Source organism: Sturnira hondurensis, unplaced genomic scaffold (genome assembly GCF_014824575.4).
Source record: "Sturnira hondurensis isolate 20B ecotype Veracruz unplaced genomic scaffold, ASM1482457v3 Scaffold0006496, whole genome shotgun sequence".
Classification (NCBI taxonomy): Eukaryota; Metazoa; Chordata; class Mammalia; order Chiroptera; family Phyllostomidae; genus Sturnira; species Sturnira hondurensis.
Window position 1 is genome coordinate 11,400,276 of NW_028079127.1, and position 19,694 is coordinate 11,419,969.

Genomic DNA, 19,694 nt, shown 5'->3' on the forward strand with positions numbered 1-19,694 from the left:
ACCCGAGACAGGCACTGCCTTCTAAAATCCTTGGCCACTTCTGTGGTAGGAGAATCAATAAAATGCAAACCCACATACACAAAACTGTCTCAGCCTTGGGAAAGATTAGTAAGTGTGAGACGGAAAATACCCACGGAGGTGGAATTGAAGTAGATTTTAACCTCTCCTGCTCGGTGTCCCTGAGAGCAACAGTCGAACAAAGCAACTCAGAGTGGGAGGGCTCCTCGTTAGAAATGCGTCTCTTATGAGATCCCCACCGTATGTGAGACACATGGTAGGTGCCTCACAAATTCCAGTTGAATCCTCTATCAGCTTCCTAACTGTTAAAGGTTTTTTAATACAACTATGAAGCTGGTAGAATACCAGGGATTGGATAGATAGCATGGAAGGGCCACTTCACATTTGACAACGGACAGGGTACAGGACACGCTACCCCAAAACACGGTATCTTGAAAATTTTAAGCTGAAGGAATTTGAGAAAACAGCGAAAGAAGACCTCTTCCCCTGCACTAGCCTTTCTCCCCTGAAACAGGTAACAGAACTCCCCTGTGGAATGTGCCCCACCTGTTCTCGGAGGAAAGGAGTGTCCTCATGTCTGAAGGGGCAACACTGAGGAGAAACCGAACAAGTAGGCCCGGCTGACTCTCCCCAGGTTGCTGCGCTGCCCTTGTCACTTCGACCCGTCCTTCTTCACCACAGCTGCCCATTCTTCATCAAACCGAGCATGAAGGTACTCAGGGTTCACTGTTTGGGGGGGTTTTCACTTCCTTATGAAGGCTCCCCTGTCATATAACATTTATGCTCAATAAATGCCTATGCTTTTCTCCTGTGAATCTGTCCGTTTCATTTTCAGAACCAGCCAGAGGAAACCCTCTTCCTCTCTTCCATCAGCTTCACCCCATTTTACGTGCATAGACACACATATACCACAGCTCCTTCTTCTCATTTTTTCCCATCTTCCACTCCCCTGGTCAATAACTAATAATCTGTCAAAATGTCAATGAAAATGGAATCATTTCCCAAAGTCTGTTTACAAAAAAAAATTCTTTGCATCTCAAAAGTACTTTAAATAGCTGTCTTCCATTTGGTTTATGTAAGAAACAGTCTTTTCCAGAAAATCTATGACTAACGCTTGAATGAAAAACTAAGACACATTGAAGAAGTATTAGAGCACAGACTTAATAGTTGTGCATTGTTCTAAAACTTTCAAGGTCAGAGATCTGTGCTGTGAGAAGTGGGTCAGGGAGAGAAAAATCTACCAGTTGGGGAATGTCTCAGTTGGAGAACATCCCAAATGGATTTATGTGTTCCTCAGGAGTAGTGCTAGTCTCAGTTATTAGCTTGTCTGTTTTCGCTCTTGTCACAAAGAAAAAGGATGCCATGATTTGGAAAGGCCAAACGTACCCTCTCCTTGGGAAGTGAGCCTCCAAGCACCAACTACCTGGTACAAGGCATAGACAGCTGCCTGGGAGGACTTGGTCATCCAGAGCCTCCGAGTCCCAGGAACATGGGGGCTGAAGTATAGCTGTGTGCGCTGGGGTGCAAAAAAGTTCAATATGACTTGATTTTACTCTTCCTCCAAGGCAGAGTTATATAAAGCACTCTGACGGCAGTGGAAAGTCTTCAGAAGGTGCCCACACATTTATACATTTTGTTCTAATACCTCCATTCTCCCTGGATTCAAGCATGCCTTGTCATGCAGTGAGTCCTCAGGATTTTTAAATGAGACAAAGGGACTCATTCTACAGGAAGTCAGTAGATGCTCAAGGACAAAAAGCAGCCTCCTGGGAGATGTTTCTAAGAAAGTCAAGTCCAACATTCAGATCATCCCCTGATGCGAGGGGCATGGGCTCAAACAAGGCCAACGCCCTGGTGGAGGAGGCTGCCTGCCCAGGCTCCGTGGAGGACAAGCGCTGGCATCATCAGACCCAGCACCTCCTCTGGCAGTGGGGCAGATGGAGCCGTCAACGCGGCTTGGCAGAGGCTGCCAACATGCAGATGCTGAGGGCCGGCAACAGCAGTGTCTTCAACAGCTCTTTGGGGCATCTTCCGCAGGTGTGGGTGGGTGGCCACTAAATTCGGCTGCGGTAGTGACCAGAGATAACTCCCTAAGGAGCCACTAAGGAGAAACAAAGAATGGCAACTGTCACATCTCAACTCAGGGCGACTGCTGTGCACAGAGAACACACCCTCAGGAATGCCGAGAGGTAGTGAGGTAGAATCTGAGAGGGGCAGGATGGGTGCGGGGGCAGTGTTGCACAGCTCGGTACATCGGAGACAAAGGAATGTAGTTTTGCCATTGTACTCATGAACGCTTTCGTCCCTCCCACTCCCCACCCCTGAGGCTTGTGTGATACGGGAAGGAAAGGATAGAACAGAAAAGTCTAAATTTGTGGAAGCATGGCTTATATATAAATCTGAGATTCAGCCATCCATGATGAAGGCCCAGTGGGGCACTTTATTTTTTTAATCATTTAAAAAAATTTTAATATTCACCTAAGGACATGCTTATTGATTTTAGAAAGAAGGGAAGTGAGGGAGAGAGAGAGGAAGAGAAACATTGATTGGTTGCCTCTTATACATGCCCTGACTGGGCACCTGGCCCACAGCCTAGGCATGTGCCCTGACCACGAATCAAACCTGTGATCCTTTGGTTCACAGGCCAGTGTTACCACCAATTGAACCACACCAGCTGAGCAGATGGGGCCTTATAACAAGATATCACTATTTGGTTGGCAGCATTTACTACTTAAACTTATATCTAGCTAGCTAGCTAACTAGCTATGTTTATATGTATTTGATATATTTGACATATATTTGATCGGATTTGATTGGATTTTTCATTCTTTTCCCCTCCAGGAACCATGGCACTGCTCACCTCTGGAATAAAGTTATATGTCAATCATACCCTAATTTAAATAAATAAATAATTTTAAAATAAAAATAGAATGGATATTACAAAAAGTAATCGTACTGTAGTACTAACATTTGAGAGAAGAAAAATCAAACATTCAGCCACCCACGCTACCGCCCAAACCTCCACAGCTACTGAGGGGCCACATCCATGCCCGGAGCATGGGGCCCACTAGTCATTCCCCAGCTGCGTTTTCCTTTGAACTTTTCCCAGCAGGATTCTCACTCTTGTTCGTGTCTTCATTAATGCAAGGCAGCACTTTGCTCAAGATCCATAGCTACATGAAATGGTCATGATAATCATTTCTATCTCTCAAAAATACAGGGATCAAGTGAGATAAAAAGGCTCTACTGAAAATGCTTATCACTTCCTCCCTCCCACATTCCCTCCTTAAAGAATCTGCCCACCACTGCCCACCATCTGCATGGGGCAGCCCTACAAACCACACAGCCCTCTCGCCGGGCAGCAGCTGGGTAAGTCGCAGGTGGACAGTGGAGCCAGGCTGCACCAGTCAGATTCTCCTTCGTAGGAATTTGAAAATTAAGAGACTGGGTCATGTTGTCCTGGGGAACCAAGCTGGAAGTTGACGGAGACTTGGGGTCCTAGACTGCATTTTGGGGTAGCCGTGATGCGTGCAAGCAAATGAGGGAACAGACAAGCTGGCCTACAGGAGGAAGAATGAAGCAACCTTGCAGAGAAGAGCAGGTGAGTCACCCAGAAAGGATGTGAGTTGGTGGGCAAAGCCTCCGGTAACTGTCCCGTACCCGTGAATCTCAGCTCCAGTATAGTTCCCACTTGTGGTGTGTAATTCTTCTATATTCTAATATAATAAACCCACCATTCTTTAGTTACTTTAAGTTTTTGTTCCTTGTTGAAAAAAATAGAAGAGAAATCATTGTAAGAATATAAAATGGAAAGCACCATACAAATACAAAATTAGGTTTGTCTTTGTCACTTAGGATGGAGCTGCCTCTAGGGAAGGAGGACCAGGTAAACAGCTCCAGGTGCCACCTTCCGAACCCTGACTAGTGACCAACATTTTCATAAAGAAGGTGTCAGGATCTGGAGTCAGCCAGCTGAGTATCCCGTGTGGAATATGCTCGGAGGTGCTTGTTGAGGGCTGGTATGCATCAGAATTCTTTTGGCTATAAGCCAAATCCAAATTCACTGTAGCTAAAACAAAGTTCAGATGTACTAGCCAACTTAACTGTTAAGTCCATGGATGAGGGCGAGACATATCTGGCTTGGAGAATTGTCCTCTTTCATATCTCTGCTTCCCCTGTGTCAGCTTCGTTCTCAGGCAGGCAGTTGATCCAGCACAATGGTGAGACAGCAGCCGCAGACTTACTCCTACCAGCTTAATCATTCCCCCAGAGAGCGCTTCATTGCTTATAGTTCCAGTCATACACCCAGGGATGGTTCTGATTGGCCTGATGGGATCAGATGTTCCCCTAAACCAATCGCTGTTCTTTGCCCAGGCCAGGGTCACCAGTGAGAGCATATCAGCCTTCCCTGACTCTTAGAGATGGAGAGCTGGGGCAAGATCATTTGCCAAAAGAAAATCAGGTGGTGCTGTTACCAAAAGAATGGGGTAGGCATGTTGGGAGGACTTTTAAGAAGTACTCGTAGCTCTTCCCACCATGAACATGAGAGACTGAAAAATCAGAAGTCAATTTTCCTTAGAAAGGAAAACCTCTTTATTTTAACATGGACAGAGGGACCAAAAAACCTGTGTGTAGGTGCTCCCTACAGCCAGGCCTCTCCCACTGCACAAATACTGCTCGAGCCCCTACTACAGAGAGACAGGTACCTGTTGATGAGTCAGCCACTGCCCTGGCGCTCAGCCTCCCCACCCACAAGCTCATTGCCAGTCTCCTGAGTCATCCCATGCCCCACCCAACGGGATTTGCTTTTCCCACAGTCTCCACGAATCTCTTGGAACAAATGGCCGGCTCTTGGAGCTGCGGGTAAGAAGTGACTTTCCGAAAGAGGAGTGCCTGTCCTGTGAGCAGAGCTGGCAGAGGGGCTGTCTCAGGGCCATGGGGGTGTGGGGATGTGGTGATCATTCACTTTGCATTTCCTGGAGCACTCAGAATTAGATTCTTTCTTGAAAAATGGATTCATATTGCACTTCTACCTTTTTTCCCCACTTACTTATTTAAATATACACACACACAAAGACAAAAAACGCTTATCAACATTGAAGATCCAAATAGCTCAGGTATCTCTGTCTGCTTGACACCTCCCCCTTCCCTCTCTTCCATTGTTTCTCTTTTACCAGGGAGACAGGATTTAGCACTCCTTCCTCCCTGCACTTCCACAGTACAATGTCAAAGCCACAGCTACAGTGCTTTTCACAGGGAGTGGTGGCTGTGTGTCTGCTGGCTAGCCCTCAAAAAGGTCAGGAATGACGCCGGGCTCCCCTGTGAATATTACAGACTCTGGCATATCAATAGACCTCCACCAATGTCTAAGTAAAAGAGAGAGTGAGTGAGTGGAAAACGAACAAACTGTTACAAAGCTTGGGCTGAATATCATCCATATTGGAGGGTTTTCTTAGAGGTACAGGGATCCTCCATGAAGGAACTAAGAGCTTTTTTTCTTAGCATAATATTGGGTAGCTGCTTCTCTACTGCAGATGAGTCCAGAGACTGCTCCTGAGAGCCTAGAATATCCACACTAAAAAACAAACAACAACAACAAAACAAAAAACAATGTTCAGCCCTGGCTGGGTGGCTCAGTTGGTTGAAGCACCATCCTGTGCACCAAAAGGCTGCAGTTTCCATCCCTGGTCAGGGTGCATATGGGAGCCAACATACGTTTCTCTCCGTCTCTTCCTCTTCCACTGTCTCCAAAATCAATAAACATATCCTTGGTGATCATTAAAAATAATAATAATTAACAAACTTAAAATTTAAAAAGAACCTTTTCCAGTAATTGTATAGGATGACAAGCTTGAGGTCTTAAATTCACTTCAGGAGAAAACTACAAACAGCCTAATTACTCTCATAATGCATTCACTGTTTGGATAAATGATGAAACATTCATTAAGTTCTTTATAATTAATCTGCAATTAAGTTAGGTACTTATGCAGCTGTGCTGTATACAGTCTGGCTGTAGGAATGTCAACAATGAAAACAGCTGTCGCTGACTCTCGGGGGCTGGAACCCTCTGCCAGACAACAGGCCATTCATTTTCCGGTTTCCCCTGGGAGTCACTTAGAGGTGCTCTAAATGGGCTTAGAGAAGAGAATAATAATAGCAACATTCCAAATAAAACAACGACAATAAAAAAAACTCACAGTGAAAGAGTGAGAAGAGTTCAAATCTGTTTCAGTAGGTCATCTTGCCATGGTCCCTGGTCAATAAAATGTTCCTATTTACCCACCTTCCATTTAATAAATATTGATCAAGCATCTACTGTGTGCTAGGCAACATGTCTTCCAGGTGAAGATGGTGGGTGGAAATGTAAGCAACTTACCCTGAGCATAATGGGCTTAAACTCGTTAAAAGAAATGAGAAGTACCTACTTATTTATTTGTTCAAAATAATGTCTTCCTGAAGACCATCCTCAAAGATCCTCATATTCATGTAGCGCCATCTACTTTAGAGTTTTCACGTAAATGTCTCTCATAGGCAGGACTGTTGTGGATCTAATTTTGCAACCAGGAAAGGGAAGGGAAGAGTCGCAGATGACACCAATGGCAAGTTAGTGAGCCAGGCCCAAGACCAAGTTTCCTGGCTTCAAGTCTGGTTCTTTTTCCAGTGACTTGCATTTAAACAAGAGGTCAGACTGGTGCAACTAAAAACGGCTTGGGAACTCGACTCTGGCAAAGACATGTTATCAAGTGTTTCTCTAAAATATGACCTCATTTTATATTTGTGCAGGGCTATAAAGAAATGCTAGTATCGAGACTGTGATTTTTGGCACCCTTCCCTTCCTCCAATTATATGTCTTAAGAACTAACCAAGCTTTCCCATTCACAGAAGACAGCCAAGAAAAGATGGAGTTGTATGTAGGCCGAACTCTGTTGGTAAATTGAAGGTCTCCAAAGCTGTGCTTCTACAAGCTTTAAACAACTGCTCATCAAAAAAATGCACTAGATTTGGCCCTGGCTGGTGTAGCTCAGTGGATTGAGTATGGCTGCAAACCAAAGGGTCACCAGTTCAATTCCCAGTCAGGGCACATGCCTGGGTTGCGGGCCAGGTCCCCAGTGGGGTGCATGTGAGAGGAAACCACACATTAATATTTCTCTCTTTCTCCTTCGCTTTCCCTCTCTTTAAAAATAAATAAATAAAATCTTTTAAAAATGCACTAGATTTGAATTCTTGGATGCTTCTTAAAAGCTCGATTGGCTCTTTAGCAATAGACACAAAAAACAATGACACACGTCCTTGAAGAATAAAAGCCAAAACACTTTTAGCTTTGCCAAGTGAAGATTTTGCTGAAGAGTTCCTCAGAATGCGGTTGATATTCAGCATTCTTAAGTGAACTCTTAAGCTCTGGGGCAATATAAACACATGTAACTTAGTGGTGGTGACTGGAAATCCTATTTATCTTGGTCCCTCTCTCCATTCTGTTTTACAACTAAATGGCCTCTCTAATAAATTGTATTGGTTTGAAAGTCCTGGTAACTGTAAGTATCACTTACCAGAGCTGTTAACATGTCAGTGCCTTTTGGGTGGGTCAGTATCTGAGGTGATGATCTCTATTACAACCTGTAAAGAAATGAAAAAAAAATCTGAAGGGTGAAGGATGTAATGCTAGGGGCTGAATTGTCCTTCCCTCAAACTTGCATGTGGAAGCTGAAGTCCCACTGTATTTGGAAATGGGGCCTTTGGGAGGTAATCAGGTTTAGGTGGGGCCACTAGAGAGGGGACCCTCTGATGTGATTAGTGCTCTTATGAGAAGAGACTTGGAAGAACTTGATTCCACGCCCCCCGCCCTCTCTCTCCACCTGCCCTCGCTGCCAGAAGGATAGAGGGAGAAGGCTGTTGTGTGAAACTCAAGGACATAGCCCTCACCAGACACTGAGCCTGTGGACGCCTTGATCTTGGACTTCCAGTCTCCAGAACTGTGAGAAATAAATCTCTATTGGATAAGTCATCAAGCCTTAAATTTTGTGATGGCAGCCGGCATGAAATGAGATACGTAATATACTGGAAAGGGATGAAATTTAGCACCAGAAACCCCGGCTCACCTCTTTTCCTTGCTTAACCTCCCCTCACTCCCAATACCACAAGGTCATTGTGAGAATCCAGGGAGAGGAGGTTTATAAAAGTATTTTGCAAACAGCCAAAAGAATTGCTATTTAGCTTTTTCCTTGAAGATCTTTAGTTTCATGACTCAAATAATGTGGCATTGGGAATCTGCCACTAAAGTGAAGTCCAAAAATTATCTAGAAAAAAAATGGCAAAGAAGTAGGTTAAGAGTACTACAAAATGATTTTGTTTGAAAATGCTGTAGGGTTTAACACACACACACACACACACACACACTAATTGTTTTAAGTGAATTTGTTTTAAAAAATCTGACAGTTTTCACAATTTTGTTTGAATTCTTGTTAGAACCCATGAAAAACTGTTATAATTCTATTTATTTGTATTATGTGGTTATTTTATAGCCTTTATTTATTTCTATTGTATATTCTATAATATTTTAATGATATTTGGGAGCTAATAAAATTGATATACAGAATCTGACAAGTAATTAAGAAAGTAGAGCACTAAAATACTTTGGCCTGAAGTGAAAAATACCTGTTTCTCAGGATTCAACTCATCCTGTATCATTACAAATAGCCCCTGGTGGCAGTATGCAATCCTTTAGCCCAGCTCTTACGAACACTTTTTTCTGATTTTTTAAAATAGTGTTTTATTTTGGAGCAGATTTAGATTTATAAAAAAATTCTACACAGAGTTTCAATAACCCCCACACCTAGTTTCCCATTATCAACATCTTACATTAGTACAGTAGATCCGTCACAATAAATAAGCCAATATTGGTAGCTTACCACTGACTAATGTCTATATTTTATTCACATTTCTTTAGTTTTTACAGATTTTTCTTTCTCAGTTCCAGGATCTCACATCACATTTAGTCATCATGTTTCTGTAAGCTCCTCTTGGCTGTGACTGTTACTCAGACTTTCCTTGCTTTTGATTACCTGACTGTTGTGAGGAGTACTGACCTGCTGTTTGGTAGAATGTCCCTCAGTTGGCATTTGTCCGAATGTTTTCTCATGATTAGACTGGGTTTATGGGATGTTGGGAAGAAGACTTGCCGCAGTCCGGACGCAGCTTATCTAAGGGTCCCTCAGGTGAGAGTAGGCATCGGCGCTGGGTAACAGGCAACTACACAGCTCAAAGGCAGGTGAAGCACTGTTCTGTTTATTGCAAGTATAAGCTGATTTTTATATTTTCATTTCTGGTAGTGATTAACATTTACAGATACATAGCATGATCAGTTAAGCAGAAAAAATCAATACAAAGGTAACCAGGAAAAGTATGAAAGTTCCCATAGTTTCAGTTATGTTAAACAAAAGTTATTTTGACCAGGAAAATCATTAACCAGATAATTTGAAATAGTTCTATGTATACAGTTTGAATGTCTTATTGTTTATTAAAATTCTCAGAAATTGTCATGGGCAACAGGTATGCTTAGACCGAGCAGAGGTTAGGAAATTCATTATAAGCCTTTGTAATGTCTAACTTAGCTATCTATCTTTCTGTCTAAAATGTTTTTTGTATACTGTGGACTCTAACTCCTTGGTAGTTGTTTCTAACTGCTTAGTTTGTAATAGCTAACCAGCTTCTTCTGTTTTTATGCCTGTCTAATTCTAATTGATATATATTCCTATTCAAGGTAAAGGAGGGGCTGTTACTCTAACAACTCTTTGACAATCAGGGGCTATTTTTTAAAGGGGTTTTTGCTATTCTATGAGACAGTTCTGTGGGAATACATATTTTTCCCTGAACTGTTCTTTCTTGGGTGGCTTTCACAGGAACAAATAAGTAAAGTACGATGCCTTAATTCAGCCAGGGTGATATTGCTTAGGACTTGAGCCAACTGTTGTTTTTTCTCTGAGAGTGGTCATTAATTCTAGGAGATTCCAAATTATCAGAAGTGTAAAGGTTAGAATACTAAGAAACAGTAAGAATAAAAGCAACACCATATATCCACTAATGCCACGTCCATCCTGCTGGAAAACGCTTCTGTGAAGCTGTCATCTCCAAGTCATGACTGTGTCAACCGACACGGTTAGAAAACGCTTCTGTGAAGCCTTTGTCCCCAAGCTGTGACTGTGTCAGCCAACCTGGTTAGCACTGGACATGGCAAAGACTCATCTAGACATTTTAATTACTTGAATTTGGGGATATTCTAGTGGAGAGTTAGATACTTCTCTGACACAGGGAAAAACATTTTGGCCTGAAGCAGCATGGTCCACAGTGGACAGCTCGCCATTTGGAAAGTGCTACAAACACAAGAAAATCTTCTAGCAGAGTCTGTTCTTCTCCTCAGAGGCTTAACTAATCCCAGGGTGCCATGGACTGCCACACGTGTCCACTGTCTTCAATCCTTTCTTTCTGAAGACTTTCAACACAACCTTCTGTACTAAGTTTTCTGTGGGGAAAAGACTTCCAGCTTTTTAATGGAATTTAATAGGAAAACAGTATACATTTTACAGAACTCCCTTTATAAGCAACATTACCAAACTACATTAGGTTTCTGAAACCTTCAAACTATCCTGAACATAAGTACATGAGTAAGTACATGGGATTACATGCTGACGAGAACTCCCGTAACTCTGCTGCTGACAAGGATTCCTCTACTGGGAGAAGAGTCGGGTTAATGGAGTCTCTCGACACCAGGCACCTGGGATGTTGTTAAAAAGTGAGTGGCAGCTACAGCATCTAGAGTTCGGTCATTCTGGACAGGTTGGTCCTGCAACTCAGGAGCACCGAGTTTGGATTTCAGTCTAAGAAACTGCAGGAATCCTGAAATACTCCTCCTAAAAATTAAGTACCTTATTTTTTCCCACAAATACTACACTAGTTAGTAAAAGGGAAAACAATTTTCCAAAGACAGAAAAAATATATATATGTTGTATAATACTGTACACATCATATGTTCCGTCTGTATGTTGTTTTTTTTTACGGTTGACAAAAATGCTTTAATGTCTGTGAGTGTTTAGTTATTTAATTCCTTTACAATTCCACTGTAATCTTTATAATTATTCTGTTCTGTGCAGGTATAACAATAATAGCTCACATTTACTTGGAGCCTGTGTTTTACATATTTTATCCTATTTATTCTTACTGCCATAGAGAATAAATGTCCTCTTCTATACAGGAGGAAATTGAGGCTTAGAGAAGTTGAATAACTTGCCTAAGAATGCACAGACAAAGTCAGAATTTGAATTCAAGGCACAAACTTTTTGGCTTCAAAGTCTCAGCTCCTACTAGGGTAAACTACCTTTATGTCAATAATCTATTTCAAAACACCATCTGTGAGAGTAGGGATCACATCTTTTCTTTTCTTAATGGTTGGAGCCTCACAATTACTTTCCATCTACATGGCACTATTGAATAATATTTGAAAGTAAGGGAGAGGATGATATATTATTACTACTGATTACTATTGTCAAGGTAAAAAAAATCAAGTTGTCTCATCCCAATTGACTTGAAGGCCAACAATAAGATAAGGAAGGCTAACCACCCCATCCCTCCAGGGCCACTCTGGGAAGTATCACAGTTGGTCTGGATGCAGGGGAAAAGGGAGGAACTAAGGACAAGAGCTGTTATTGTGGTTTCCACAGGGAGGAATGGGGGAGCAGGAGAAACAGTCTTAGGAAAGGCTAGTTCGAATAATTACAAAAGGCTCTGGTGTATAGCGGCTGTGCTTGGTTGCCTGGTACATGGCCCTGGGGTGATTAGGGAAGGTGGACTGTGATAGCCTGATAAAGAGGTAGTTAGTGTGTGGGCTCTGGATTGGTTGGCTTATATTTGAAAGGCACTGGTGGTCAAGTTGTTTACCACTGTCTCTAGGAATTGGCTGACCCTGGGGCATGTAGGCCCTCCAGGGTCAGCAAGGCCCTTAAGATGTCAAAGCATCAGAATGCAGAAAATAAAAGACATAGTGAACACACTCCAGCTAGAGGATTTTTGTCCATTCTAGCTTGGGAAAGGCAAACAAATCTATCCATAAGCCAGGTAGACATATCCAAAGTTCATTCAGCTCTGAAGAACTGGGAAGGGCCTAAATGTCCCCTGTCACAGAATCCCCCGTGTGCACAGAAAAAAAAAGGAAAAGAAAAAAGTCAATGAGCCCTGGAAAATCAGATGCAACTGTCCTCTCCTAGATTGCTTGGGGAGCCTATAAAGACTTGTCACAAGCTATAGCTCCCCTCTTTGCAAGAGTGCAAATCCCAGTGCATAAAAAGTTTAGTGTCCATCAAACACTACAAAGTAGAATTGCAACTATTTTTCTTAAATCTATTTCATTAGCAAGGTTCCTTGTGTAGTGTGGCCTGTGTGGTGCACACACACACAAACACACACATAGCACTAGTTTGCCTCAATGTGAGCACAGCACCAGACACTACCCACCCCTCCCGCCAGCACACGCTGCATCGCAGGTTCTCAGGTCTATGTTTAGTGGACCTACGGGCCTTTTCGTTTTCTCCAAAGCTCTGAAATCTGTGAAGACAGAGTAAAGTTGGACCTGCCTATTTGGACCTCACAGCTTCCTTAACACCACAAGCAGTATTTTCAAACCCAAGAATGCTGATGCCTCCAGAAAACATCTTCTTCATGGTCATGGCCAAGTCGACCCCACATTATCCCAAGTTTCAGCAAACACTTTATTCTCCCCATCGATGTCTCAAACATGTTGGAGGCCAGAGGCTGATGAGTCCTTTAGCCAGAAATATGGGTGTTTTACAAACAGAAGAAAGAAGTTGGTTATACAAATATAAGGTTCTGTTAGCCATTTTTCCGAGTATTTTTCCTTGGCAAAGTCCCCAACCAGACTTGAACAAATTAGGCACAGTGTGAATAGAAGTAAAAGAGGTAATCTGTAAAAAAAATTCCGGCAAAATAAGGGTCCTTTGAACAGTCACATAAATCCTGTCAGAACAGGAGAAAAAAGAGAATTATTAATGTAAGAATTGACTGTAGTAAAAGTGTATTTATTTATTTCCTTTTCTCACCAAAAAGAAAAGTTAAAAAAAATGAAGCTTCCTGGTGCGGCTGTGCAGAAACGGTATGTGCTATCGAAGAACGGGGCTACAGGAAGGCTCCAAATGTGCTGATCTCCCTCAATAATGAATGAAAGAGAGATCCATTTCACAACCACGTTTCACACCGCACTGCAAACCTGCAGGCTGAGAAAGCATTCCTTTGACTACCATAGGACAGGTATTTGTGACATCGGCTTTTGATAAGGATGGCTAGAATAGTCTGCAGCTTCTGAAAGATGCACAGAAGATGCTGAGCAAAGCCCAGGGGCCAGGGTCAGCCATCAGGGGACACCCTGGCATGTGGCTTGTGGCATCTCTCTCTTCATAGGGGGACAGAGGCTGCACCACAATTCTACACACACTTCTCCTGAAACAGGGGTGTAACGGTGAGGAGCCAGAAAACATTACCTGCATCGTCTCCTGGGAGACTTCTCTGTAGTTCTGCGCTCCTTCAGCTTCCCTTTTCCTATGGAAACATATACTTCCAAGGGTGAATCTGCACTGGAGACTATCAATGGCTCTGTTGTGCTTCAAAAAGACAAAGGAAAGAAAGGGCAAATGGAAAAGTAGCTGCCACCTCCTGCCAGGCTACACTTCAATAAGAGGGAACATAATATCTTGGAAATCCATTCAAGGTTCCCAATACGCATTTTATTACATGAAGCTCACTGAGGCCAGTGTGCTAGCTCACATCTCATTATCACAGGAAGAAACTCGATCTCAGCTGACTCCTGCTGTGGATGGAATGTTCGTGCTCCCCCAAATTCACAGATTGAAATCCTAACCTCCGGTGGGACAGGGTGGAGCCTTCCCTAGTGAAACTCGTGCCCTTGGGAAAGGGACCCCAGAGCACTCTCACCCCTCTGCCAGGTGGAGACACAACGAGACGACCATTTATGAGACAGGAAGCAGCCCCTCACTGGACACCAAATCTGCTGATGCCTTGATGTGGGCCTGCCCAACCTCCAGAGCAGCGAAAAATAGTTCGTTGTTTAAGCCACCCAGTCCATGCTACTTTTGTCATCGCAGCCAAATTACTGATGTACCATGTGACAGTCTCTAAACCCCAACCCCATGATTTAAATCACCTCAATGTCAGAACTCTCTCCATAGATTGTATAATAATTTGGGGCTACATTCCTTCCCTTTCCACCGCAGCTAAATTTGCATCTGTCTGAAGTTTCCAGGACTTCAGATTCTGCAAAATCCTGCTCTGGACAGATTTGGTTTGAAGCAGCAAGGCCAACAAACACAGGGAGGGACCAGGGGGTGAGACCCGTGGGAAGTGGCCAGGCTTTAGAGCCAGCAGACGGAAGGCCCGCCAGAAAGAGTGGTTTTCCCCGGAGGTCGGCCCATTGGTCATCACGGAGAAGACAGATTCATCTGTGTTTGGAAACCATCTTTCTGCGTGAGTGGGACAGACAACCTAAAATCTCATTTGAGCCTCTGCGTTATTATAAAATTACCCATTTTGGAAAAATGGCCACTTTAGTGGCTCAAGATGAATCTTCTGCCACTTCAAGGGATTTACCATTTAAGCTTATTTCCCTCCTCCGAAGCTAGGCGTGAATAAGGAAACGCTGTTTCAGGTTACTCAGGGAGTGCTAGAGAAGAGTGGGACATTTAGCTCATAAGAATGATACATTTAGCCTTTGCTCTGCCTTGAATTATGGTGGGTTCTGAGTCATGAAATATTAGCTGCTGGAAACGAGCCTCTCCAAGGCAAGCCAGGTGGGGGAGGGGTTGGTGAGCGTCATCCGCTCACTGTAGAAGCCAAGCTGATGAGAGAGGCTTCTGAAGCCTGAGCAAAACGAGGGGAGAGATGGAGCGAGGGGAATGATGGAGGAGGAGCAACTCAGCTGGGGAAGCAGGGGAGGGAGGGGAGGACAGCGGAAAGGGAAAGAGAGAGGAAAGGAAAGGGAGAAAGGAGGACATGTGGAGGGAGCAGAAAAGGAGAAACTAAACTCAAGAGACAAAAAATGAAAACCGTTTATCTTCATGGTAGGCGGTAGCCCCTGGCATACTTTTTGAGTGAAGTGGGTCAAAAGTCTTAAAGTCCCACAGTTAATTAAAATTGATAAGAATAGTTTTGTAATAAAAAGGGGCTCTCCCATGTATTGAGAGCCCCTGTGTGTCAGGGACGGGCATATTCTCACCTGCCTCATCTCACTGGGAAGGCAGGGAAAGGGGACTGCGTTGGAAGCCCAGCTCCACCTCCCACAAGCTCTGAGTTTCATGAGGGGTATATTGACCTCTCAAGACCTGTGTTCCCGTCTGAAAAATATAAACTAAAAAAAGCAATACCAACCTTGGAGGGTTATTGTGAGGACTAGATGACCCAGTACTAAAGCATACAGTGTCTAGCTGACAGTCTCCGCTTGGCAAGCGGTAGTCATTAATCTCACTATTATTAACAGTGACCTCCACAGCTGCTCTACTTGTTATGGTATAACATCAAACTCATTTTATAGATGAATAAACGGTAGTTCAGAGAGGATAAGTGGTTTCTCCAAGATTTACAGAACTGGTGAGTGACAGAGACAGATCTGAACCCTGGTCTGCCCAGTGCCGACTCTGACTCCGTTCGCTCACTCCCCTGCGGAGATGAGGTGGTGCGCGCATCAGCACTGCCAGCACGAGCCCCCCCCACACGGTGCAGCGACCCCTCCCAGGGCCCTGCTCTCGCTCTAGTCTCGCCCCAGTTCAAAGGGACACAGCCAGGGGCAGTGTGCAGCTCATGGGCTGGCAACAAACCCAAGGTCACTTCCCTTTGCAGGTGTGAGGACACAGCCTCTGGCCCACTGGAGGGAGGCAGGCTGGAAGGTCCCAGCCTTCATTCTGAATCCCCGAGCCGCTCTGCCTCTCAACCCAATCGCCGCTGGGACACAGGGACCGACAGCTTTCCACTTCCTGACTTCCTGATCAAATTGCAAAATAAATTCAGACTGGCGATTCAAATCTTAATGAAAACGGAATTGTTTTTTACAGCAATGCACTTACCTGATTTCCAGAGAGAATTTGACACTGGTGGGTGCGTGCTTCTTAACAGGAATATCAAAATTGTGATTCCCAGACCTAATTATAAACAAAATAAAACTGCAAATCAATATATGAAGGAAATGTTTCAAAAGGCTTTTTGCTATTTCCTATGTACTATATAGAGTAAAATATTCTATAATAAATTCATAAAACCCAATTTAACATGGTGTATTTTTATGTTTTTCAGAGACCTGTCAAATTGCAATGTGATTTCTTTCAGGTCTTAATATAGGAAATATACCACAAAGGTTTACAGTTTGTCCAAATACACAGATACAGTAATGAAAAGTCAAATCCCAGGCCAAGTGCATAAAACTAAACACAAAGGAAATAACTTCAGTTTCCCTAAGGAGATACAGATTTCCAAAGGCAAATGGGACAAAGGTCTCGAACTAACAGTTCCTCTGGAGAAGAGCCTTGGGAACGGAAAGTGCCTGCGTCTCTACTGCAAACCTTCCCTTTTAGGAAACTTTCACAGGAAATGCTTTGTACTTTCAGAACTTGAACCAACCAAAACTACTATAGTCCTAATTACCCCTAGCTAATGGAGATCATCGTGACACAGAAATGCTCATACAGAGATTCCTTCCTCCACCTCTTTAAAGAGAGAAACTTGGGGAAAAGCAGGAGTTGCTTTAGCTTCATACTGAAATGAACACTCTAGCAAAAAGGCTTATTATATCAAAGTTCTTATGAGCCAGTCAAATTTTAAGTTGTATGCAGAAACAACTTAAAACCAGGTAAATGGGGACAATAGCCAGTCATTTTAGACTCTCCTCAATGGATGCTAACAGTAAGTTGCTAAAAATGAGAACTTGGAGGTAAAGGACAGAGGCCTGCACGGGGTCAGCAGAGCTGCACCCGAGGGGAGGGAGCTTACTTAGCTGAATGGAATTCACCTCCAGGCCGTGCCCCCAACTTCCGGCGCTTCGTGGCAGCCCCACTCGGTAGATGAGAAAGGATATGCAGGAAGAATAAATCTCTCGTCAAAGTTCTGGAATTTAAGCCTGAGTCATCTTACTTTTTTCTTCATTATGTCACTCTACTGCATTAATTAATGTCTGTCTCAGGCTTCTCCAAGTTTACTGAACCTCAGGCTCCTTAATGACTGAGTGGGGATAAATAATACCAGCCTACAGGGATTCTGTGAGAACTCAATGAGATAATAAATATAGAGGTCATAAACACATCAAAAAGCACCATGCCATTTATTTTTAAGACTCGGGACCATCGACTGGAAGCCTAAGTTATATCAGCCTTATCAGAAATAAGGCTCAGAATCCATAGGATATGCGACATGAGTTTCAAAACATGGGGCCTTGTTTTTAACTTAGCAGGTGTTTGTTAATATTTATCAAAGAAAGAAAAATCCCTCCCGTTCTTAATGCCTACCTCTTGCACAGGGTGCTTGCTGAAGCCATTTGCACTCTCTGCTCTAGGCCCATCATTGTTTACCTCTATACAGGGGATACGGCACACACTAGAGATGGAGGCTGCTGATAAGTTTTTCAGTACATGGAATTTTTTTCAGTACATGGATTTCTTCCCTCCTACCTGAAAAAGCTAAGATAAGCTACAGGTTTTTTTCAGCAATTAAAATAATGACATCCCTTGCTATTTAAATATACAAGCGTCAGCTCACTCCTAACATGAAGCCATTGGTAACAATGTCTTTCTTGTCTGTAAAATTAACTAGCAGCTCTGCACCTCAGGTGCGTTCCTTCGGAGAGTCAGCCACAGAGCTTCCCCTAAGCTTTGTGCCTTTGTGAACCCACTGAACCAGGAGATGGGGAACATTGGAACGGTGGTTAATTGACCACTGGTAACACCAACCATGTTTATGATTCTCTCTCCCACCCTATAACAAAGTAACAAGTGTGCTTTCACTTAAGGTGCAGTGAAAACACACACTGATTTTACCATGTAGCTTTAGCTTTCATTCCAGTCTCAAAACCCCAGCTCCCTGAGTAAATTCCAGGAAAAAATAGGATGTAAGGGGGAGGCTTACCCACCTGCACTGGAGCTACCTACTGCAATACCGACGATCTGTTATTTCCTGGATTTCTGTAATCTGAATAGAGCTGATAGTTGTATCAATCCCTGGATTGGGAAGCAATAGAGAAAAGAGTCGACTCTTCTGCAGAGGAAAAGAGTACTGTACTCTAGCACGGAGTCCAAGTTTCAGAATGCAAATAAGAGTTTTCTAGATAAATGAATTTCACTTGCATTCAAATGGGAAAAGAAGGAGGAGAAGGGAGGGGAGAAGGCATTTTTGTTGTTATACTTGAACTTCAAGAAAACTAAAAAAAAAAAAAAATCCGGGTTCCAACAGACAACCCCATAGTATCCAAAAGAATTTTTGGACCCTGAAAGTCCTACTAAATTGAAATTCATTAAAAATGCTCTTGTAAATGAGAAAACAGACTAAAACTACAGCCAGGAGAATGGAAGGAAAGGGCAGAAGTTCACGTAAATGATCGACATCCACGGAGCTCCATGGCTGCTTGTCTGGCAATGGAGCAAACGTTTCTAATGCTCCCCTCATGGTCAGGCTGGCTTCAAGTGTGAAGGCAGAACCCTGGCTGTCCGTCCCTGTCCCTCACTCCCAGAACCACAGCTTGTAGTTGCCCTGCCTGGCCCCCCAACTCAAAGAATAGAGTCTCTTAAACTTTAGCTTATAGTCACTGGCCGGGTTGGGGCTGGTTAGCTCACCTCCTGCAAGAATGGCGTGCATCTGTCTGTTGTGGAGGAAACAGGTCTGTTGCGTTGAAAGCTTACTCAGGACCAGAAGAACCCCCATGGGAGCTCTAGTCTGTCTCTGTCCATGGGTGGTTCCCCCACACTTCTCGCACCCACCTTTTAGCCCATCATACCCCTGCCACGTTGCTTACAGAAGACTCTCACCTTCTTGGAGAGGTTGTCTGCTTTGAGCTAAATTGTGATCCCCCCAATTCTCCGGTGTGAAATCCTGACCCCTAGTACTCAGAATGTGACTGTACGTGTAGGTAGAGCCTTTAAAGACGTGATCAAGTCAAGATGAGGCTGTTAGGCGAGCCTCAACCCAACCTGACTGCTGTTCTCCCAGGAAGAGGAGATTCAGACAAAGAGGGTGCGTGCATGGAGGGGAGCCATTGTAAGAACACAAGGAGAAGAGGCCCTCTGTGAGCCAAGGAGAGAGGCCCCGGAAGAAGCCAGACCTGCTAACACCTTGATCTTGGACCGCGAGCCTACAGAACTGTGAGAAACAATATTCCTGCTGTTTAAATCACCCAGGCACCATATTTAGTTATGATGGTCCCAACAGACCGAGACACCATCCCAGGTTAGAGCAATGACACTCACGGCTCCCTCCTTTCTGATGTCATAGCATTCGTTATTGACTCTCCTAGGTGGTGACCTGTCAGTGGTACGTCTATCTCTATGCACGGGGCACGTTATCTCTTTTCTGGACAACTCCACAATAGGAAATCTCTACTAACAGTTTTGGAATCCTCTGTAGTTCTT

General features: G+C 43.6%; 1 protein-coding gene across 1 annotated transcript in view; it reads right to left on the reverse strand.

Annotated features, from left to right (window-relative positions):
* Window positions 1-12,951: 12,951 nt before the first annotated feature.
* The window catches only part of MYRFL (myelin regulatory factor like), a 79,812-nt gene continuing 73,069 nt past the window's right edge, over window positions 12,952-19,694 (reverse strand). Inside the window, 7 exon segments of the mRNA XM_037049917.1 lie at window positions 12,952-13,039; window positions 13,155-13,228; window positions 13,560-13,657; window positions 13,660-13,679; window positions 16,152-16,226; window positions 18,203-18,290; window positions 18,903-18,928. Of these exon segments, the coding sequence (XP_036905812.1) occupies window positions 12,952-13,039; window positions 13,155-13,228; window positions 13,560-13,657; window positions 13,660-13,679; window positions 16,152-16,226; window positions 18,203-18,290; window positions 18,903-18,928 (469 nt within the window).